The 23,955-nt window shown below is 35.8% G+C and overlaps 1 protein-coding gene across 1 annotated transcript in view; it reads right to left on the reverse strand.

The window, feature by feature from the left end:
* Positions 1-213: 213 nt before the first annotated feature.
* Positions 214-23,955, reverse strand: part of LOC129223147 (potassium voltage-gated channel subfamily H member 6-like) — an 81,795-nt gene continuing 58,053 nt past the window's right edge. The window contains exons 9-14 of the mRNA XM_054857715.1: positions 22,177-22,242; positions 18,102-18,275; positions 16,789-17,128; positions 13,713-14,012; positions 12,227-12,380; positions 214-2,503 (exon numbers count right to left, since the gene is read on the reverse strand). Coding sequence (XP_054713690.1) covers positions 2,243-2,503; positions 12,227-12,380; positions 13,713-14,012; positions 16,789-17,128; positions 18,102-18,275; positions 22,177-22,242 — 1,295 coding nt within the window. The 3' untranslated portion in view covers positions 214-2,242. The remainder of the gene's footprint in view (positions 2,504-12,226; positions 12,381-13,712; positions 14,013-16,788; positions 17,129-18,101; positions 18,276-22,176; positions 22,243-23,955) is intronic.

Below are 23,955 nucleotides of genomic sequence, written 5' to 3' on the forward strand. Positions count from 1 at the left end.
GCATACTCCAAATGTGGTCTTACCAATATGGGCAAAAACCTGTGGATACAAACCTGTGAAATCCCATAACGTTCCACGGAAATAATCAGTAGCGTTTCGGAATGTTTTTACAGTGTTACATATTTGCGTTTTTCCTTGTTAGTAATCGTTTTAAAATAAAAAACACGAGACAGAAACATTGGAGAAAGAACGAGACAAAGAATAATAGTTGCATAGGTCTCTTTATTATACAGAATTTTTTTGAGAACCAAGTGGGATGAAGCTTTTATGATTCGTTAACAAAATAGATGTAGGGTCTGCAACAGAAACAGTCCGCTAACATTGAAAGGAAGGCCACGGCTTTAGCATAGTAGCGACAGCCTCGGTATTTGCATAGCAAAAAGGCTCGCTTGACTCAAACTCTTCTCTATGCACCATTAGTCTAACCCTCTGTTGTAAAATATGTAACAATTTATATAAAAATGGAGCTTTTTTTTTCATTATTTCTCATAATACTCAACGAACGTATGTACAAGATGGGTGAGATTATATAGTAGTTGTAAGTAAGGAAGCAGGCAGGAGTGCAAAGTTAAAGGTTTGCGTCGAGTTGCAGCGCATTGGACTGGAAGGCCCCTAAGTTGTGACCTGTGCAGTGGCCCAGTCAAGGCGAGTTGAGTTGGTCCCCGGGATTGAAAAAAGCTTCTCTCGGGGAATTTTGAGATTAAAGTTCATCTAAGTAGAGACTAAGTTATGAAGACTGTACTTTTAGTAATTTCTCGCTCATTAGTAGGATAATTTTATTTATATATGTATATATGTATTTTTTTTTGTATTTTTTTCCTTAGAGTTGTGCAGGTAAAAAACATGGCTGTTTAATAGAAAGGTTTCGAGTAATGGGTGATTTGTAGTTTTAGCTCTATATATAGATGCAATTATACGATTTATTTCCTCCGATTATATTTGATCTGATTTCTCATCACTATGATAGATTGCTTAGCAGTAATTAAAATTGTACAGCAGCGCCCAGAGACGCCACCTCATTATGGTAATATAGCAACAAGGAAATAAATATATTTTTATATATATATATGTATACATATATCGTTAAATTTCTGCTTTATGCACCGGGTAGTTTGCAGCCATGGAAAATGTTTATGAATGAAGCATGGGGCAAGACCTGTGCTCTACGTGTGCCTACTCATCTATAGCTTCTGTTTCAGCTAAAAGTATTGCACCCACGCTGCGGCCAGCACCTAACAGTGGACTATGTATGTGTATACATATACATATACATATATATATATTTATAGATATATCTTTGGTATATATATATAATATATACACAATTCGAGAGCAGTCCAGTCAATCGATCCATCCACTCTTGCTTAGCAAGAGCTTCAGGTATAATAATCACAGCTAAAACGCAATCCAGCCTTTTATGTTTGTTATTTCAACAGCACCCCCTTATAAGGACCACACATAACTTATCACAGACCATGGACTAGAGAGAGGGAATAATTGACTCGTCCTGATATGGGGTTTGTTCTTCTGACTCCCTGAGTGTTGAAACCCACTGTCACCTATACTGTTGGTCGTCGTCAGTCGTACATGTAATAGAAAATAATATTAAACAAGCAAAATCTTCAATCATCTGAACTTCTTCCGGGTTCTTTCCCAAGACAGACACGTGGTAGATGGCCCACCAGATGTCTCGCAACTTTCGGTCGACGGTTCACGCTGTCCAGCTCTCGTAGAGATGAAGAATTTTTTGATTTTTTAATACAAATCGATTGAATTTCATTTTCGTGTTTTAAATTTGCATGAGAAGGCAACCTGGAACTGAACGAAGGGTAGTTTAGGCTGGGGCTTTATGTTTGAGGAACTGAAAATTGACTCTTGTGTCTTTGTTGTTGCTGGTTTGTTTTTCCGGCGGTGGCATAGTTATGATTGGTGCAGGCTGTGCGATTTGCTTTCCGAGTGATATCCCTTTCAAGAGAACAAGATCGTGCACAGTACATCGTCTTCAGCACCTAGAGATCGATTGATAAGGAAAGAGACTGAGAAAAAAAGAATACGACGTAGATCCCACTCCTACATAAACTACGCCACCGGCTCTTCGAGTAGTCCTCATTTTGCATAGTCAGTCTGGCAACCAAGGAGTCTCAGGCACTGTCTACAATAGACACACAAGGCTCTGGCGGTAGAAAAATAAAAAACCTGAAACAAACCCGACAAAAAAATTCACGACATCTTTACACAATATTTACACGTCTGACGACTGGGGTCTCTTGGTGACGTCGTCCCAGGAGGCGGTCTTCCGCTCTCCTTTGTGGGGGCACAGGGCCGGGGTGGAGGCGTGGGCCCCCGAGGACGTTGGAAGGACTGTCCCTTTCTGCACGGCGGCCCCCGCTGTGCCCCCCACGACATCCCCAGGGGGTTCCCACTCGTGGGAGAAGGGGTCGCCCTGTTGCTGGTGCTCTGCCGAAAGGTGCCTGTTGAGGCAGACCATCCGGAGCCTTGGACGCTGGAAGAGAACACAACAATATGTCATAAGCAAAGTTAGAGCAATGCAGAACTACTGACAAATATCATGCAGCTCGTTAGGCCATCGAAAGATGCAGTTTCATGTGCATTAGCGATCTTCAGTCTGGAATTAGCCTTAATACATTGATGAAGGACTAGAATGAGACACTCATAACGTCACTGGTAGAGTCAACAATAGATTTCAGGAACTTGTCTGCCCGTAACGAAGTCACTGAAGTGACATTTCAGTGACAGATTCACTGTGTCAGAAAGCAACCGGTCATAAATAAAACACTGCAGTGGAGTTACACAAAATTTGTCAGAAATATGTGATCGCATTGCCCCTGTTGGAAACCACGATTTTGTCCGTTTGTGACTGCGATCATTGTGACTTGCAGTGACTTCTCTTCGAATTTACCGAATCTTGTTATGCTACCAGGGTAGCATATCTGTCGTTATAATTCTGAGATTACCGCCACATTATTATAATTAAATTAAAATTATGAGCCAGTAGTTAGTTTGTGAATCCTCGATGGTGTGCTAATTTTATTAAAGTTACCAATATGAAAATATTCTCAGCTGAGAGGTTCATTGACACCAGTTGTGTTATATATATTGCAGGCTGATGATCGCTAATAACCGTAACAATGATGTATCTAGATGCCGCACAGAGCCATATGATATTTTCATGCATACAAATATGTTATTTATTATTCAAGATCGAAAAAATTATAGTTTATGTACAGAAACATGGTGTCCCACTGTCTTGGCAAATGAGGAAGTTTTACTCTTTAGTGGTATGTATAAAAAAAATGAACTTGACACAAACGAAATCTGGTAGAATTATGAAAGCTAAGCAAATCCTAATCTCAACATTACGACTCTGCTAGGTTGGGCTTGCCCGACCTATAGATAAAAATTAACAGTTTGAATCAGTTTTTAACCAAAAGCTCGTCCACAACTTAACGAGCCTTCTTTTCCTTACGTAAACATAGAGTTTCTAGCAGCAATCCTTTTATGACAAACGGTAATTTGGAAAGGTTAGCATACGGTTTATGAGGAGAAATGGACACAGATATTAATTTAGAGAGGTACTAGTTTGCTCGTAACAGATGTGCGCTTTTGCCTCTTAATTATTCAGACGCAGTTTTGTAAAAATGACTTTTTGTTCACGGCAATATTTTTTCAATCTAAACTTTATTCGACATACATTCTCACAACAAAAACTAATTGACTAATAATTCAAAAAATAGTTTTGATCTTATCATTTCGCTTTTACGTTTCTGGACAAATGGAAAGCATTTTCTTTTCTTTTGTTGTTTCCATGGAAACTCTTTTTGTTTCCCCTCATTTTATATTAGAGAATGCTATAAATTAAGTAGGTGTTATACATGGGGTAAATCTAACCTGGCAGCATTGTGAAGGCCACACAGATCCTAATCACAGCATTATAACACCGCCAGGTTCGCCTGCATCAAAGTCCCATCACCATTTGGCGATTAATGTATTTTAAAATCAAAAATTTCTTTTTTCAATCCATTAGTTGACGTAATTAAAAGAAACAAATTATACAAAAGAAAAAAAATAAAACTACAACGAAAACATCTTGTGGGGAAAAAAAAAATAAATAAAATTTAAGAACATTTTCGAGAAATCTGCGCAATTTCCTCAAATTTTCTGAACCAAAAATAATTCTTTGTGTTGTTGGTCTTCTTAGATTAAAATGGCTTGAATTACTCTTTGAGGAGCAGGGGAGGGTTGTAAAATTGTGACAAGTAGGAGGGAGGTTATAACAAGAACGCATTTTTTTTTTGTAACAATATGTTTAGAGGCTGTCTACAAATATGTCACGCTTTGAGAGAGGGTTCATGAATTTGTGACAGTTTGTGACAAGGGGGAGTGTGGGGATAAAAATAAATGTGACATCACGCGTTTTTTAGAATAGTTTAGTAAAAAATAGCTTGACTCGTGACAAAGAGAAGAGGAGTAAAGTGAAGTATGGCATTTTGTAAAAAGGGGGCGAGGGGGATCAAAAAAGTTCATAAAAGTGTGACAAGAAGGAGGGAGAAGGTAACAAGAAGTGTGACGCCACGCATTTATTTTTTTGTAACAATATGCTTAGGGGCTGTCTACAAATGATGTAATACTTTGAGGGGGTTCATGAATTTGTGGCAGTTTGTGAAAAAAGGGATAACAATATATGTGGCATCACGTATTTTTTTTAAGAATAGGTTAGTAAAAGATAGCGTGACATGTAACTAAGGGGGGGGGGTCTTATTGACGTGGGACACTTTGACAAAGAGGGGAGACGATAAAAAATTGAAAAAAGTGTGACATCGTTTATGGACATCCCCTATATGAACAACAGTGTGGCATATGACAAAGAATAAAGATGAAGTGTGACACTTTTTGACACAGAGGGTCAAATTTGTTTCACAAATGTGACATCATTTATTTACATTCCTTTTTCCTACTGAGGCTAATATTACATTTCTGAATTTTTTAAAAGATGTCTCTGAAATAGCTAAATCATTTTCTTTACAAATGTTATGGGATAAAAGGATTTTCTAACAAGATTTTTCAAAGCAAATCCACCATCCACTTTTCAATTTGAGATTTACGTATTTTCCCGCAGGAACTAATGATTTTTTTTTTAGAACAATTTTTTTTTCAAAATTAAAAGAACAACTACTAAAATCAAAATATGAAATTAGGAATGTTGATGATATGAAATTAGGAATGTTGATGATATATGAAATTAGAAAAGGCTAAGAGCTGTCAGAGAAAAATAATTAATTCGAATCGAATTGTTCCCTCAAAAGTTCTGGCGTCGTTCCCTCTACAAAACCTGTTTCCCGAAGACTTCAATTTCCTCAAATTGCAGTTGATTGGGGTTTGTATATTTTTAATTGTCAGACGTTTCTTAAATAACGAAAAATTTCACTTGTGAAACAGAATCAAACGTAGAAGATACATCTTCAAACATTAGAAAACTTTCCTCGTGTAGCGGAGAAAAAAAAAGGAAGGAAAGATTTTTCAATTGATGGATGTTTTTCCCCCCTTCTGAGATGAATAAATGCATTAAAATGAATTCTGGATACACTCTTCTAAGTAATTTAAAACAGTTTATCCAATGCTATTCAAAAATAGTAGCAAAAACAGTGGCGGATCCAAACGATCCTGTTGGGAGGGGCAATTGAGTAATGCATTAAGGGGGAGGGGACAAAGAGTTTGCCTGAAAGTTATAAGTGCTTCGAGTACCACACACACAAGAATAAAAAATTGAAAATAAAAAGAGAGAGAGAGAGTTTCTACTAATATTAGAGAGTTTCTACTAATATTCTGGATCTATTCTCTAAATTAAACCCTTCAAATTTTGATTCGTTTGAGGACTCGAGAAGTTTTTTCAGCAGCTAAGCAGGTCCTCAATTGTACTTTTTTTCCTTATAAAAGAAAGGTTGCAGTTAAGATGGCATCTCTTTTTACCAGTTTCCGTACCAATCATAATAAAATACTAAAATTGCATTTGTAAATAAAATTTGAAGGTAGTTATGGATTTGTTTATTGATTCAGTTGTTTAATATTCGCGCATAAGTAGGAGTGTTTGCAGGCTCTAGCCCGAATTTTTTTGTTAGGAATGCATTTTAGATTACTTCGTGGTTAATAAGAGGAAGGGAGGTTTGGAGCAAGGCTGTGGAGTCGGAGTCGAAGAGTCGGAGTCGAACTGATTTTTGGGTAAAGTAGTCTGAGTCGTTCGAAAACATGCCGACTCCGACTCCAGTTTCTTTTTTTTTCTTTAAATTGTACCGACTCTCCTTGCATTTTTTAAAAAAACTGACTACCTATTAATTTGATTACATGCTACTAATAAGAAAATGCTTATCGTTGTGCCAACCAGCTGGCATTATTGTTTATCAACCTTTCTGTAACAGCTACCTACGCCGCCGCCTAGTTTGCTTATTTTTTAACTTTTTTTAAATGATAGCAACTGTCAGCAAACAATTTCGTTGCCTAACATTTTCCAAGCAATCCCTTGCAAATAAAAATAATAATATATTTTTTTTTACCTCGATCTCAGTCATAAAATAGTAAAAGGAATGTATGAATCGCTTGAGCAAGTCGGGAAACTTCTGAGAGTGCTTGGTAAATTCAAATAAGCGTTGGCGTGGCCCAAAAGCGCAAATCCAAAAGATCAGATAAAATATAAATGTTTTTTTTTTTTTAAATCTAAAGACTTTATCTAAGAAAGCTTGGCTATCACTAAAAAGTTCAAAATAAAATCAGTACATGATTTCTTGGTAACAACACTCAATAATTGTAGTTAATCCTAAAATCTTCTTATTAAGGTTAATTCTAAAGCTGCCAATAAAAATAAAATTAAAAATTGAGTCAAGAAATGTAGCTATAGTAAAAGCTATTCGTACAAAGCTGTATACCGCCAGATTTTAGGTAAAATTTGCTCCAGACGTACATGTACTCAACCTCTCCCCGCAATATAGTGCAATATTTTCGTTGAAATTTTTAAGATGAAACCTAAGATTCTAGGAGATATTATTGGGGAAATTTTTCAGAATTAAAGTGCTTCAAATTTTATTAACTCTGAGATTAAGTTGAGGTGGTACCCACCAGATGGGTGTCACCCGAAAGGGGGGAGGATCGCCCCCTATCAAGAAAAGTTTTTTTTGACTAAGCAAAAAAATAAAATAAACTGAACTAAACTCAAGTTACAGCTTTCAAAAATTGAAAGCAAGGGATTTAATCAACATCCGTTAGATAAACATTAAAGGGGAGCAAATTAATCCTATTCATTCTCTTTAAATGAGATTTTTAAGTAATTTCACTTTAGAAATCGCAACTATTGGATAGTTTGATTTTCAAATGGAATTTCTAACATTGTATAACATCTAAGGTTTAGAATAAAATACAACGTGAAAATTTCATAAAAAGGAATTCATATTTCAATCTCAGTTTAGTGGTTCCCCCCCCCTCCCTATGAGGAAGGGGAATTTGGGAAAAAAATAAATAATAAAAAATCCGGAGTCGGAAGTTTCAAGGTCCAGGAGACGGAGTCGGCAATTTTTCTTCCGATTTCTCAGCCCTGGTTTGGAGGCCCCTTTCCGGAAATTTAAGGGTATATTTTCGAAAACACAATTTTTTGATATCTTTGTGTTCTTTAAGGGAAAGGACGAGATTCAGGAATTCTCCCCATTCCTCTTTTATGATATTAGAGCTTCAGAATCGCAGTTTCAGATATCTTTAATAATCAGGGCCGATCCTAGGGTGTCGGCCGCCCCTGTGCAAGGACCTAATGTGCCGCCCCTCAAGAGTAATTTGTATATTTTGACTAATCTTTAACGTCTACATAAATCTTTCTTTAAATTTCTATGCCAAGTTCGAATTTAAAAAAGGGGGGGGGCAGAAGAATGATCTTATAAAAAGGAAGAAATTTTTTATAGTAAGAAACTCCTTAGGTACAATTTATATCTTTGAAGAAAGTAATAGATACCAAAATCTACTCGTGAAAACGCATTTTATGGTCTTTCTTCGGTGACATCAGAGAAGGGACGGAGGAAGGGGAAGCGTGGGGGGGGGGGGGGTGTCAGGGGTTCAGGGGAGGAAGATTGCTCCAAGAAAGTTATCGAAATTGACGTATGAAAAATATTTTTAGTTAATCATTAGTTGTGTTTGGTTGCAAGGACAAAAGAGTCAAGTATATTCAAGGTGATGGAGAAATTTTCGAAATTGACGTCAAATATCGCAATTTTAGGAACTTTTTCGAGACTTTAGGTGAAAGTAACGTTGTAGTTCTTTCCTAAAATTCTTTCAAAATTGAAATCAATTTGAAGTTTTTTTTAAAGACTGTAGCTTAGGAAGGATCGGCGTTCTTCCTGAAAAATCTCCGAAAATGAAATTTTAAACCCGCAATTTTGGGTTACCTTTGTTAACGTTGCAAGAGGGAGGGAGATTCAATCGTCTCCCATCGAAAGATTTCGAAATATAAGTTAAAAACGCAAATTTAGGCCGTTTTTGGTGACTGTAGGGGATCTGGCGGCTATCCTGCGAGTAATTTCACGGCACTATTTTTTCAAAAATCTGTTTTTGGCTAGATTTGAAAACAATAGGGGAAACCTGAAAATATTCCGAACCAAAATATTTTTTGGAATTGAAATCCATTATAGGCTATTTTTGGGAAGGAAAGGTTCTGGGGCTTTAACGGATTGGGGATAACGGATATTTCTAAAATCGCTATTTTATATTATCTTTGGCGACGTTAAACAAAACTGGGAAGCTTCTACGGATCTTTCGGATATTTTTCAACATTAATATCTGAAAATTATAACTATTTACTTTTGTCCACCTCACCTCGACGATTCATGGATATGCCCTAGCGCATAAGCCTGGCAGTTCTCCTCCGGAATTCTTTAGAAATATAAGTCCCAAAATCGTATTTTAAGCATTGTTTGATAACGATGGGACTAAGGGCGGACGGGGGTTCAGTGTGCCCTCACGAACTGTGTTTTTGAAACTGAAGTCAATTTCAGGCTAGTTTAGGCAGGAAGCTGTTGCTCCACGGAACCGTCTAAAAACGAAATTTTCAGGTACAGTCGAGTCCCGACTTACGCGAGGAATGCGTTCCAAAACTCCTCGCGTAAGTCGAAATTTCGCGTTGTAGAAAAATTTAGGTATAATGTTTTTAGAAGCACACCAAATTCTTTTAAACACGTATAAACACAGCTTAAACTGCTTTAAAGCATTCCTCAACTGTAAATTACAGTTTCTTACTTAAAGAGCTAAACTTTTACTGCATTTGCAAAATAAAAAAAAGCTGTTTTATTCAACATGAAATACTTTAAGGTGCACAAAATGAATGATCAAAGACTAAATAGGGCAATACAGTATACGCACAGTGTGTAGTAATAATAAAATGCTACACTTCAGACTAATTACAGTACAGTGGATTAGTAATAATATATATATGAGTAAAAAATGAAGATGATGATGATTTATGCTCCATGATCAGAATGTTATGGCAACTGCCCATCTTCCTAATATTTTTACACCACAATACAAGAGCACCTTCCATTATTTTAATATTTACTTTGCTTAGACATTAATCTGCAAGCTTCAATATTGAAACTAAGTTCTGAACTTTATATCTTTTTGTTTCGACATTTTTATGTATGAATGGTAGAATCACGCATATTTGTGTCGAGCTACAGTTGACGTTTGGTAGTTGTTCAAGTATATCGGGAATCTTAACCCTTCTTTTGACAGAAAAACTTTGTTTTTCCTCCCATCTTCACAAACTTTAGATATGACAGCGCACTAAGATGCCATTATATTTCATCAACTTTAATATTTAGAATAAAAGAAAGATAAATGAAAGATACACTGAGTAGTTATTTGATGCACTAACAGCACGATGTAGAGACTAGTTTGGCGTTGGAACTTTCGATGTCAGTGATGCTAAAGGTATGTAATAATATTCACGAAATCAGTATTTAGTAGCCAATAACAAAGCCGTTACTTCTTTCAAAAATAATTCGTGTTGTGGACGAGGAATTCGCGTTAGCTATAAATTCGAAAAATTCGCGTTATAGCCATTTCGCGCAAGTCGAATCGCGTTGTAGCGGGAGTCGACTGTATAGTGACTGCGTAGGAGAAAAGGGGGATCCGGAGTCTTTCCCCAAAAGTTCTTGAAACTGATGTTTGAAAAACGCAATTTTAGTTTGTTTTTCAATACGTTAAGTGAGAGGGGATGGAATTAGGACCTTCTCTAAAGACGATAATTGAGACTGTTTTTGGTAGTAATGTTTACGAATGGATTTCGGGGTCCTCCACTGCAAAAATTTCGAAAAATGCCAACGCAATGTTGTGGAAGAATGAAAGGAAGGGCTGTCGTCTGAAAACACGTTTTGAATTTTGGAGCCAACTTTTTTAGGCAACAATGTTTGGTTAAGTTAAGATGGAAAAGGTGAATCAGAGACTTAATTGGGTCCTTAAGATCGATGGTTCAACCAGCAAAATTTTCCGAAAGTAAAGTCCTAGAAACGCAATTTCAAGTCTTCTTTAGTTTCGTCAAGGAGGTCATGGCATCCTTTTGGATCTTCGTTTAGGAGTTACATTTAAATTTGCTTCCCGGGGCAAGGGTCCTGTCCTCCTACCTGATCTGAAACCGGGCAGTTCATTCAAGATTTTAATCAGAAAAATTGTTGTAAAGGGGGGAAAGTACAACATTATAGTTCGTCATTTATATATGTTACTCTCAAGGGAGTCGCAATTTTCCACTTTCGCCCCACGTATCCACAATTGTTAAACACAGAGTTTGTTACATAGTTGTCGCTTGAAATGCTTGCGAAAGTATCTAATCAGTATAGCTTTTTTTTTAATAAATAAAATATGTCTTCATTGTTTAGGTTTATAAAAGCTTTGGGGGGTAAACATTAGTGGCCGCCCTCAGTGCTCCTTTTAGATGGCACCATTTCATGCTTCAGATGGGGGCCTTTCCCCTCCCCTGTATCCATGCCTGATTACCGGTTCTGTCACAAACTTGGCAACAAAATGAAGCATGTGTATTAAGAAAAGATATTAATGGACAATGAACCAACACAATGTTCCCTATTCTAAACATTCTATTTTTCTTAAACAATGCTATGCTGTCGGGAAATCGACACATACTTTGACAATTGAACATCTAAAAATCAGCATATTTATTCTACTTATTATAAGTTATCTTGTGAGGAATTCTTGAGGAATTTTAGTTGATTATAAGAACTATATGATGCGGCCTGTGGCCGCCCCTTGCTTTGGCCGCCCTTGTGCGGCGCCCACTCTGCGCACCTGCTAGGATCGGCTCTGTTAATAATGCAAAAATCAGGGGGTTCGGGGGTTTTCCCTGGAATCATTTTTGTAATTGAAGTCCGCAATTGCATTCCATCTTTGATGTCGCAGTAGAGAACATGAGGTTCAGAACTTTTCCCCAGAAACTTTTCGATGTAGAAGTTTCAAAAACGCTGTTTTAGACGATCTTTGAATGATTTGAAAGATGAGGAAAGAAGGACATGGGGGCTACTCTCCTGAAAATTTTCAAAATTGAAGTCTCAAAAACGCAGTTGTAAGCCATCTTTTATGGCGTAGGGGGAAGGAACGGGGTTTGGAACTTTCCATCAGAAATGGTTCGAAATTGGAACTTTGAAATACGATGGTTAGCCATCTTTGGTAGTATTAAGGGAAGGGATGAAGTATAGAGTCAGGAGTTATACCTCAACTTTTTAATATTGAAACTTCAAAAATGTAATGTTAGCGGGTCTTTATTGACGTTAGGGGAAGGACTCGGGATCGAGGGCTCTCTCCCGGAATTTTTTCGGAATTGAAGTTCTAAAAACGTAATTAAAAGCCCTCATTAAAGACATTTTCGAAAAAACTTTTCGATTCCGGCGATATTTTCGAAATTGAAGCTCCAAATCTTCAAAAGTTCTGACAATCTTCAATGACATTGGAGAGAGAGGGTTGAGGAACTGTCCCCTCGTAAAAATACAGTTGTAGGCGATGTTTTGTGATGTGTTGCGTGGGGGGGGAGGAGAGAGTTTGGTGACCTTTTCCAGGATTTTTTTAAAAATTTACAAGCATTTTTGGGGGGCCTGTGGATCCGCCACTGAGCAAAAAGTAGTAATAGGCCAACAAAAAGTAAGATATCTTTTAGTAGAGACAAATTTATATTTACCTCCAATGGTTGTGAGGCACATCTAGCAGGCTGCTCTTGCAACCTTTCGCCGGCAGGTGTCGCAGGCACTGTCTTAGGTTTTTGAACTTGTTCCGTTGGTTCGTCAAGCTCTGAGTCTTGAACAGTTTGCAGATGCTGCTCTTGTTCTTGACTTCTGATAAGGATAACAGGAAACAGTTAATAAGTTTTTATTTCCCAGATAATGCGATGTAATACATCAGTCTATTGGTATCAAATGAGGCAGCGCTTTATTGATAGTGATGAGCATGTGGAGTACGAAAAATTCGGTTTTGACCTCCGCACCTTCAGGTAAATTTTGAGGTAGTGGTTAAAGCACCGGGCTATACGAACTGTGACATCAATGCTTGGAGTCCAACTAACCCGAGACACGAAATTAGTTACCTAAAGTCCGTTCCCCACGCATGTCTGTACCGTCACACTTCAAGTGTAATCGAACGATTTGCATTGTTGAATGGTGCTATTTCGAATACATTAGGTAGTGGAATGATCAGTAGCTGGGGATTTTTTTCATCCTTATTTTATTCGTTTGTTGCTTTGTATGCTTTCGTTAGAACAGCCATAAATATTTCTGCACTCACTCAACTTTAAAAACAAAGTTACCATTTAAATTCAAAATATGAGACGAACATTTACTTCAATTATTTATTAGCTGCTTTTTCAATTGTTCCTTTCTCATTAAAATCTCATCTAAAAATAGTTTTGATGTAAAACTCTCCTACACTACTGCAAACGTTTTAGTGTGCAATAATAAAATAATTTCGAGATATACTTTCCACGTGATTTGTTCTACTTGTGTAATAACATTGCCGAATTTAGTAAAAGAGAATAACATTGAAAAATCTAGTCTAGAACACATCCGATTTGATTGCATTACACTATTGGATTATATGGTATCAGTCGTATGGATACTGAAGATAAAAGTTAATGTTTTCAATATTTTTTTTATCTTTCTTCTTTGCGTTATCAGCATTCATGATTCAGAACAGAATTGATTATGCGTTTCTAGACAAATGCTGAGTAAACATAGACAGCAGCAGCAAGAGAAACTCTAGCGTAAACTTTTGGCTCGAGTCATTGGTTATGAATTGGATTGAAAGGATTATCCTATGGATAGGATAGTATTATCCTATTGCCAATACTATAATATATAATATAATGCAATCAAATAGGACAGTATTGGCCAATCCTTTGTTGTTTCTTATTATAGTTTTAGAAATTTGTTTTCACCAGAAGAGCATAGTTTGATAAAATCCCTGTGACGTAATACGATTTAGATAAATTTTTGTCATCATAAGACATTTTTTGAGATCATAAACCACCAAAAACGAGATTTAAGAACCAGGCCATCATCACTAATAGTAATGGAAACAAAATGCAACTGTTGTAACATACCAACAGACGCATTTTGTTGCCATCGCAATCGCAGTAAAATAAAGCTTGGAGATAATAAAACGTATTTCTTCACCTAGGCAAGTCGAGACTTCTACACAGGTACCTAAGCGAGACGCCATCAGGAGTGAGTGGCGAAAGGCTCCCTTGTAAGCTGACCGCCCTCCTGTATTGTCTATACCTAGGTTTCCCTCTGAACTGTTGCGCCGTGGACAACTCTTCAGCAGGAGTTAGGTCTGAGGACAGAGTCACCAGATCCTTGGAAACGGTCGTATTGCCAATCAAGGATCCACCTGAGTGTGACACGATGTGAGATAAGAGTTGCATGATGGTCTGAATGTCTGTGCTGAGGCGGGTTTCGATGGTCCGCACTTGCCTGGAATAAGAGAAGAAAAATTGTAAGTTTCATTTGGAAATAATTTGAACCGTTAAACATATCTGTAAAGAATTTATTGTGTTGTGACTATTATGTGGGGGAGGAATTGGGTACCTTAGGAAAACTCACTTGACTTTAAGGATAATTAGTTCAAATATAGTGGTTTTAAGTTTTAACACTCAGTTGTGCAACTTAGTTAGTGAACACTAATTGGTATTTGGCAATTTTCTTCTTGGCTCTTTTCATTGAAATCTTGGAGGAGAAAGTTGGAAGAAGTGATGGTCGAAAATTGTTTTTATTTATGTACTGACGTAAATGCTTCAATCTCATCTTTTTTAAAATGATATACAAAAGAAGGTCAAACATGTTTCTTTGAATTCAAGTGGGTATTTTTAAAGTAACATTTAGTACTCAACGATATCAATCAGGGCCCAATTAATCTATGAAATTAGGGGAAGCTCGGCCTCATTTTGCCCCACCCCTTTTGTTTATGGAATTTTTTCTAAACATTCTATGCACATTGACTAATGCTAAGTGACCCACCTGAATTCAGACTTAAGTTTATAACACCTTACCGACTGACAGAAATTTTGGTTATTACATATGTTGCACTTGAATTCTCAGTAAGTTTAGGTAGTAACATTTTGAATCATATTTGACACTTCACGAAGGAAATTAAATGTCATTAAAGTGCATTGTACCAGAGTTGAATCAAATTCCGCATTTAAAAATCTAGCGTGTAGCTACATATTATCAAATGTGTGCTCACTTCCAATAATTTAATTCTTTCAAACATTTTTGTCAAGCAAGTTACAATGTTTATAATCTCTTTTGAAAACAAAGTTAAAAGTAGAAACTGGAATTTTTAAGCAGTTTTACAGTGATATTTGTACTTCCTAAAAATTCTGAGGGGAAGCTCAAGTTTCCCGAGCCTTTTGGATAATCAGACCCTGATATCAATATTATCTCCGATTCTCCACGAAGGCCTTTCAGTTGAAGATGTTTGCTTGAAAGTATTTTATTTTGTACCCAAAGCCATCCATATTTGTTGCCTTGGTTCAGAGTACAAGTGCAGCCACCTTCGTTTCGTTGTTCTTTCTTTGAATAATTTTTCCCAATAAACGAAGGAAAATTGATTTAATAACTTGAAACTTTTTAATTCAGACATGATTTTTGGCGTTGGATGGTATGTGGCTGGAAAAGCTGTACATTCACCTCAAAAAGCTTTTAATGCCTTCTGAATATTATTCAGGAGCATTACTTCGTGGACAAAAACATGAGTATTTATTATTTAAAAAAAAAAAAAAAAAACTTGTTCAATGCTATATAGGGTCATTCAAACCTACTATTAGCATCTAAGGCCATTAGAAAATTAGGGCATTTTGCTGAGAAACTTTTAGCGACAATTTATTGTGCTAGGCATTCACACTTGTCCCAAGAAATCGTATATAGTATAATACTGCATGAATAGCAGATTCACATCTTTAAACAGTTCAATAATATTGTTTATGCGTATTAAAAAGGTCACTCCAGGTACTCAGATCTTTAATTGCAAGTATATGTTTTACATTTAATGAGTCTTTTGGAGTGAAGTTAATGTGTGGTGAGAATATAATATTTTTTGCTCACGTCACCCTTATAAAAGCATTAATCTGATAGTATTGATCCCACATCATTTGGGGCTTCAACGCAAAATCATAATGATTATTCACAAAACTTCTAAAATTGAAGTCTAGTAACACCTTGTTTATCTGAACTAACTAGGACCAAAGGCAATGCGGATAGTATGAGTACCACGCAAAATACATTATTAAATAAAGGCGTGTCTTTTATTGCAGAAAAAACAATGCTTTTTAATAAAACTAGCGGTACCCGCTCGGCTTTGCCTGTTGCAGAAAATTAAAAGGTCATTTGGTTCGCCTGTATATTTACAAATAATGGATATGAATTTCTCGCCAATTCGCTATGTTAATTTGCTCGCCTATGATACGGTTCCACGTTATAATAATTAGGTAATTTACTCGACCACGTTATGGTAATTTGCTCGGTAAAATGTTCTTAAAATTAGAATAGAAAAAGAGCAAAATCGAATTAAGGAAAATCGCTTTGAGGTGCTCACCCCTATGCTACGAACTAATTCTGTGCCGAATTTCATGAAAATTGGTCGAACAGTCTAGGCGCTATTCGCGTAACAGACATCCAGACATCCAGAGAAAGAATTTCAGCTTCATTATTAGTAAAGATTACAGAGGATCGTTTCGCACTAGCACTTTATAATTTACAGTTCAGCTGCAGTGGTGTTGGACTGACGTTACTAGTACGTCATGTTGTTTTGTTAAATTATTATAATTTGATTTATGGCCTATGTGGAAGTTGTACATTGAATCGGAATAAAAAGCAGATATTTGTAGTACTCATAGTTCCGTTCTTGCGATCATAACTTAAAATTATTATTTAAGTGCATATTCGTTTAAATCTAGAAATTTGATTCATATAAATAGGAGATACGGATAAACGGGGCCGTATGAACGAGGTTCTTCTGTACAATTTAATGTCCAACCTCCAAATAGTGGAGGTTGGAGGCAGTATTTCAATCATATTCATTCATCAGTTTTAGAGGTATTAACGAAAACAATCAATAAAAGCAGTTGTGTTCTTACAATAAGTTTGTAGTTTGGCATTGAACAAAATAAATTATGACGTGTGCTACGATTTCATATAACGAGATGATTTATAAAGATTCAGTAGCAAAACTTTAGATAACAGCCTCTCTTACTTGCTCAGGTTGTCTAATTTGGCTTCCAACATCTGCGTGTTAGGTCTGGAGCTCGCTGGGGGAAAGGCTTGATGGTGAGGTGACGTCAGATCATCTCCGGGACTGTTCCCGTTGACAGAACTGCCAGTCAGAGGGATGGTTACACTGGAACTAGACCGGGCCCCGCTACTGGAAGTGCCTAGGGCTCCCAGGCGCCCCGGGCCCGAGCAAGGTCTCCGGGTTTCGTGCTCTACCCTCTGGCAAGGAATGAAAGGCGGTTGGGCAGAGGGGAACATGGTCTGAGGACTGGACACATGTCCGATGGATCCAGGAGTCGAGTCCATGGAGGCCAATTGGGAAGCTAAAACGAGGCAACGTGATTAACAATGCCGCTGGTAATGGAACAATGTGTTACCAGTAAAAGCAAGTCATTTATCTATCTATTTCGTCTTTAGTTGCTTAGAATTAAAGATTCATAATTCAAATTTTCCAAAAACGCTTTGTGGGCTTTGTCTAATGTACTAATATAATTTATTATTTCATAGTTGGTAGAATTCTACAAAGAAGTAGTGTGAATGTGTGCCTGTGCAGTTTGCCCATGGATTACATGGAACTGGCAAACGTCCAGTTAAAACGAGTCTATCTGAATGAAGGGGAAAAGTAAAAGTCTGATGCGCGTGTTTCGCTCATTTGAATGTGAATCTGCTTAATTCAGATTCTAACATACATCTGCAAAAGCAGACATCCCTTAAAACTAATAGATGCTTCCATTTCCGCCTGTAAACAGGATGTTTGCTTTTCTATCTAATCGGTGGTCAAACTGCAAATATTTCTGATCTGAAACGACCAATAGCAATCACAAAAACAAACCTTGAAATGGGTTATGATTGCTTGGCCGCACAATTAGTCCATATTGATGTTCCTCTCAAGCTCTACCTATACGCTTTGCGATGATAGTATTATGGATCGAGATCACCTCATAAAAAAATATTGGAATTCGCCATCAAGTAAGTTGTTAAATATAGCATGGTTGAATAAGTAAAAAGAGTGACTGACTTTAGTTTTTACAACGATGTACGAAATAACAGTAACATTTGAGACTGGAGAACTAGACTGCGAATGGGACAGTGACCAATCTTCTCATTGGATTTGCTTTTTTTTTTTGGTTTCAGTTATTGTGTCAGTGTTCTATTTTATTGTACATTTTTTTGTGGATGTACCCACCATTAGAAACAAAAAAAAAATTTCAGCTAATTATTGCGAAAACTCTAATTCAAAGAGATCACTGTTCCAGACTATAGCAAATTTTGTACCTTTTACTTGCGTATACTTACTTGGTTCTGCAGCGTCCAGGAGCGGCGTCCTTTCTTTTGCTTCCTGTGGTTCGGTTTGTGTGGCAGGTCGGCCCATGATGAGGCTGGGGGGACGAGATGCGTGTTGTAACTGCTCTGGCCCTTGCGTAGACAGCACAGGCCCCGCAGTCAGATTGGTCACTGCTGTGATGGCTCCTGAAGACAGACAGTCAAACACGGGCATCGGAATTTAATTAATGAAACAAGCTTAATTGCACTGATATACTATGCAGTTAATGAAAACTCAGAGTGCTTCAAGACTGCTCTGGGAAATTAAGGAAATTATTAAAAAATGTGGGTTGATTTTTGGTGTAAATTGAAAAACATGTCTGTTTCGGATAAACGTCTCGAATAGTACGAATGAGTACTACTAGTTTTGTTTATTACTGACAAAAATAAATGTGTAAAATGTAGTTATTGTGTCGAAATATCTTAAGCCTAACAATAAATATTTTGAAATTATAGAATACATTTTCCGTTCCTTTAAAACTTGTTTCATTAAACCCAGCTGCAATATGAAAGATAAAACAACATCTCACTTAAAAAATGAGACATAATTGATTATAGTTTATGCGATACATTAATTTATTTTTTAAGTACCAAGTTTAGTCCGACTTTTACTTACATTTTCATATGTTTTCTTGACAAAATGTAACGCATTCAATCGTTTTTCCAAATTTGTTTCTAAGTCTACTATTTTCCTTGCGGATTTCATCATGATGGAATAAGACTAAAGCAGGGCTCTTTAAGTAATACTATGATGTTTAATTAATAATTAAATAGCAGTAATTACGAAAAGGAAACCATTAGTTAAAATATTAACTGAAATATAATATTTATTTTCAACATAAAAAGTTTTCTTTATCACAAAGCTACAAAATCTACAAGAGTATAAACAACAATGTTTACAACAAAATGCGTCAAAACAGTAAAAGCGCATTGTGTACACTGTACAGCAATAACACTTATAGCAATTATTAACATGCATTATTTTTACTCTTTGGGCACATTGATAAATTAATTTAACGGATACATCAACTCAAAATTTAAACTGATCATGTTAAACTCAATTTTGAAATTAAATGCCTTTGTGAAACAGTTCAGATAAAATCAATAAATAGTTGTAATGTTTGAGAATAAAAACTTTGTACCGCAATTATGTATTACCTTAAAAAATGTTCTTTGCAAACAAAGCTCAGTTTTAATAAATAAAAAAATGAAAGTTTGTGTTCTACCGAAAATATATTTATTCTTTCTTCAGAGCAAATGATAAAAAGAAAAAAAATCAACTGTGGAAAATTCTTTCCAGTCTGGTGAAAATTGAGAAAAATGAAAGTTAATTAACTAATAGGAAGGCTTTTTCAATGTTAGGTGTTAAATTAACATATTACAGTCAAAAAGTTTAAAATTGACAGGATGACGAACAAGAACATAACAAAACTTGACAGAATGACTTTCACATATTCAATACATATGCAGTTCTATGACAAATGTTTTTAAAATGATGTATTTTTCATTGAAATAACTTTTGAAAGCTACTTTAGGTTATAATTATTATTTTATGTCCTTAAATAATATTATAATTCAAACTTCCCTCCCCTCCAAAAAATCAGACTTTTAATTTTAATAATCATCTCAAAAGTATTTATACGCGGGGTAATTAAAAAGAAATATGAACTACCCACTCTATTTTGGATTAGTTTTGATATTGTGGTACCGTCTCTTTATGCTAACTCTTTTGCACATAAATTATCATCCAAAACCTCCCTACTTATAAACAAATGATCTTACTAATTAAATGTTTCATTAACCTTTTGTTCAAACTTGTGTAATGTTCATCTATAATATTCCTGGTAGGTATCACAATGCGTTTTCTTATGTGATAAAAATTGATAAGCCACATGGTACGACCTTACTAGAGTAGGGTTTAAAATATGAAAGGAACAAAGGGCGCCTAAAAAATCATGCAAAATGTTGGGAGCAGGATGTTGCATGAGATATGTATCTGTTTAACTAAATAAAAGAAATATTAAGTGTAATCACTGCATGTATTTACTTATTTGTTTACTTCCGTTCATTAGAAGCGCATGAGTTAAATCAGATAATACAAGCTCACTTCAATTTGTAGTTGAAATTAATTAATCTGGTTATTACAAGATGAACGTTAGAACTTGAAGAGTAAGATATCTTTTAATTTACCTTTCAGTTCTTTATTTTGATCATAAGTAAGTGCTCAGACAGCATAATATATTTACAGATATCTTAATAAAGAACCAATCATTTTGTTCAACTTTAAATCACTGTGCGTATCAGATTGAAAAATCATTCAAGTTACTATGCACCTGGCTGAATCAAAAGTATTTTCATATTTCTTACGTATGTCTGTGCAAAAGCTCTAATTCTGAACAACTCGGTTAAGACAGCTGCGATCAGTGAAGTTAAAGTTCCAGCATCCATGCAGCATCTGCAGTCCCCCAAAGTACCAACCAACTATTCTTCCATCAATTTCAACTCGTAAATAAGCACAACAGAGACATTCATAACAAATTTACCTCACCTCTGCAAGAATAAAAAGCAGAAGTTTACCCAGGAGTTCTTTCTCCACGCAAAATTTCAAATTGGATTGAAAAACGGATCATTTTCCAAAATTCAGAAATGGAAAAGTAGTGCAAGAGTTCTAATAATACCGCAATACACGTTGACACGCAGTCAGTTGCGCGTTTTGTGGATTTTTGAGAGTTAAAGTTAGAGTATGTTCCATATGGTCACTTTGTAAACCATTGTTGCTCGATATCTCTATAGTCAACTGTAACGAATGTTACGTCGCACAGATGTCCTGCTATCCAGCATAAATGAACAGATAGTTATAATTTTTGAAGCACTAGAACACACCAGCAAACTCAGTCTGGTAGATTAAGGCAAAATTTAATGAACTGAACTATATCGATGCCTGGAAGTATATATTGTCCAACTGAAAACTGAACGGTAGACTTTAAAGGCCTGAGCATAGTACCCGACAACGCTCTGCTCAATTTTTATCTTTTTTAGTCATGTTGTCGGTGCTGTTGTTTTCTTGTGCCAGCTAGGCTGGAAATTTGGGGTGCGTTGTTTCACTTTCCTAACAGTACCGTTATTTGGTGTAAAGTCCGTCTTACACATTGCACACATGCCATAAAGACCCGTTGATAGGGTAGGCGACCATTCACAAGCCAACAACACATTCATACGAAGAATTACAAGGACAGGAGAGAGAAAGTACATCCATGCCCGATCCGAGATCCGATCCAGGACTTCTCCATTCACAGTCGGACGTTTCTAACCACTAGACAAGGCAGTTGGCACTTTTTTAGTCATTGTCTTACATTATGTGCGGACGGAGCTTTAATAATAAGAATGCTGTCAAGAACAGGTTTATCGATTCCTTTGTTTTTCGCTTATTTGAATGATACCAGACTGGAATTGAGTTCCTGACACAAAGATAGTAAGGAGAAAATATTTCGCGTCGAAATCTACTTATTCGAAATATATTTACTATTCTGCCACAGATGTGTATTTTTCGTGGGTAAGAATATGAAAATACTTTTGAATTGACCTGTATAAAGGGCTATTATCAGAGAAGAAGAAGCAGTTGCAAAATCAGGTGTATAATAAATCATGACTTTAAATACAGTTTCTAGCGTTGTAGAGTAATATAAAAAAAATAATAGTAATCATTATATTTATAAAACAAATTACAAATAACTCTAAGAAGGGTGTTTTACCACTGCATAAGAGGGGGTTAAGGCATAATCCTGGGGTCTAAATCGTCTTTAAATCAGATAAATTGTCAATTATATCTATATTTTTTCCACCCTCTACTTTCAGTACTAGCATGCTACGTGACTATTTCCTCAGCTCCACATCCTCATGCATAGCTCCCACGGAATACCACTGAAAGCTTTAAACAGAGCAGCCCCACTAAAGACACAAAGAGAAGACATGCGACACACGAACAGCGAAGACATGCGACTAGCAGCAGCGCATCCCAGCACACACGAAGACTGTTCACACAACCTACCGTGTAGAGCCTCGGGCTTCGGGATTCTGGTGTCCGTGAGACTGCGGCGCAACTCTCGGAACAGCCCTGGAGAACAACGAATGATGAAAACGGATGACGCTAAAGATAAGTGCATTACCAGCCATTCGATGGGAGACTTATCAGCGACTCTTTTACATGCATGTAATTCTTATCATTTATGTACAGAGTGGTCTTAAGGAAATGGACTTAAATAAGTTCATTAAGGATTGAGGTTGAGCAATCATTAAGTTTGGGTGATTGCTAAATATGACGAATAGAAGAAAAAAAAATCAGCGATAAAATGCAATTTTTAAGAAATCAAGACTTTTTAATGTGCAGGAAAAAAATCGTACTAACTATTTTCGCAGTTTCTAAGTGAACAACTAGAACATTGATAATGGTAAATAAATTGCTAAGGATTGCAAACTTATTCCACGGTTAAATAATACAAACTTTTCATTGTACATAATCTTTTTTCTTAGTCTTAAGGAAATGCTGGGTAATCATTAAGTTTTATTAATTACTAATCATAAAGAAAAAGAAGAAAAAGTCAGCAAAAAAACACAATTTTTTAAGAATAAATTAGATAAATGGAAACTTACTTATTCTTGTTTAAAATTAGGAAATGTTTCTGTTGCAGCAAAAAATGAAGTTTTGTTTAATACATACATCCCTTAATATAGGAATTCGATCAGAAAATAGTTTTTATACAAATATTAAATTTGCACCTATTTTTTATAAAATAAGTTAGGTTAATACTTAGAAATACTAAACTCCGGCAATGAGGTGGATTTTAGAAACGTCGAACAAGCTCTAAAATTTTTTAAAAAGTAATCTTTCCATTCTTTTTTCTGAAGAATTGTAGCCAAATAACGATAATTTGTATACTACTTGTTTGAAATAAAGTACAATAATGTCGATCAATAGCAATGATAATAAAAAATTCTTGTTTATCTTATTAATAACGACTTTCTTTCTTCGTAAAAACTAGCTTAATATGAAGGAAAAAATCGTATCTATCATCAAAATCTTTTGTTAAAAAATACTGAGGGTTCAACTTAGCCAGCTTCTTGCATTTAACACTGCAACATTTTTACGTACACTGTTAAAAATTCAGGAAGATTTTCTGGTAATTGTTACTGTAAAATGGCGGGCTAACGCATCGCAGATTTTTACGGTAATAGTTACTGGCAACATGGATGCCAGTAACAATTACCGTAAATTTTCCGGAAATTTTTTTAACAGTGTATGTAGTTTCTATTTTGCATTCTTTGTCATTTAATACTAATTGACGATTTGTACAATGTTCTATCATTTAGAATTTTATAAAAACTATACAATGTATTCCATTTAAGAAGAAAAAATTCAGATGAGTATTAGTTGCTTAGTCTCTTTTTTTTTGAGCTCACTAAAAATCTTGTAAAACAGTTTAATGCACACAGCTAAATAAAGAATATACACATACATAATACAATAAAAAGAATTAAAGAAATTTACTTCTTTTTCTATTATTAAAGTCATACTTTAAATGTTGTTTGTTACTTTTTGGTCTCAGATAAAATAATGATAATAATAATTATAATAATACTGTTATATACCACTACTAATAATAACAATAATAGTAGAAAACTATTACATGACCAACAGTTTATCTGAAGGGATTTAAGGGGATCAAGAATTCCCAAACGTTTTCTCCTTATAACTCTCTTTCTCTACCCATACAAGACAATCACTCTGTAAAAACAGTGTTACCAGCAAACAATTTTACACAGTGAACAT

Source organism: Uloborus diversus, chromosome 5 (assembly GCF_026930045.1).
Source record: "Uloborus diversus isolate 005 chromosome 5, Udiv.v.3.1, whole genome shotgun sequence".
NCBI lineage: Eukaryota > Metazoa > Arthropoda > Arachnida > Araneae > Uloboridae > Uloborus > Uloborus diversus.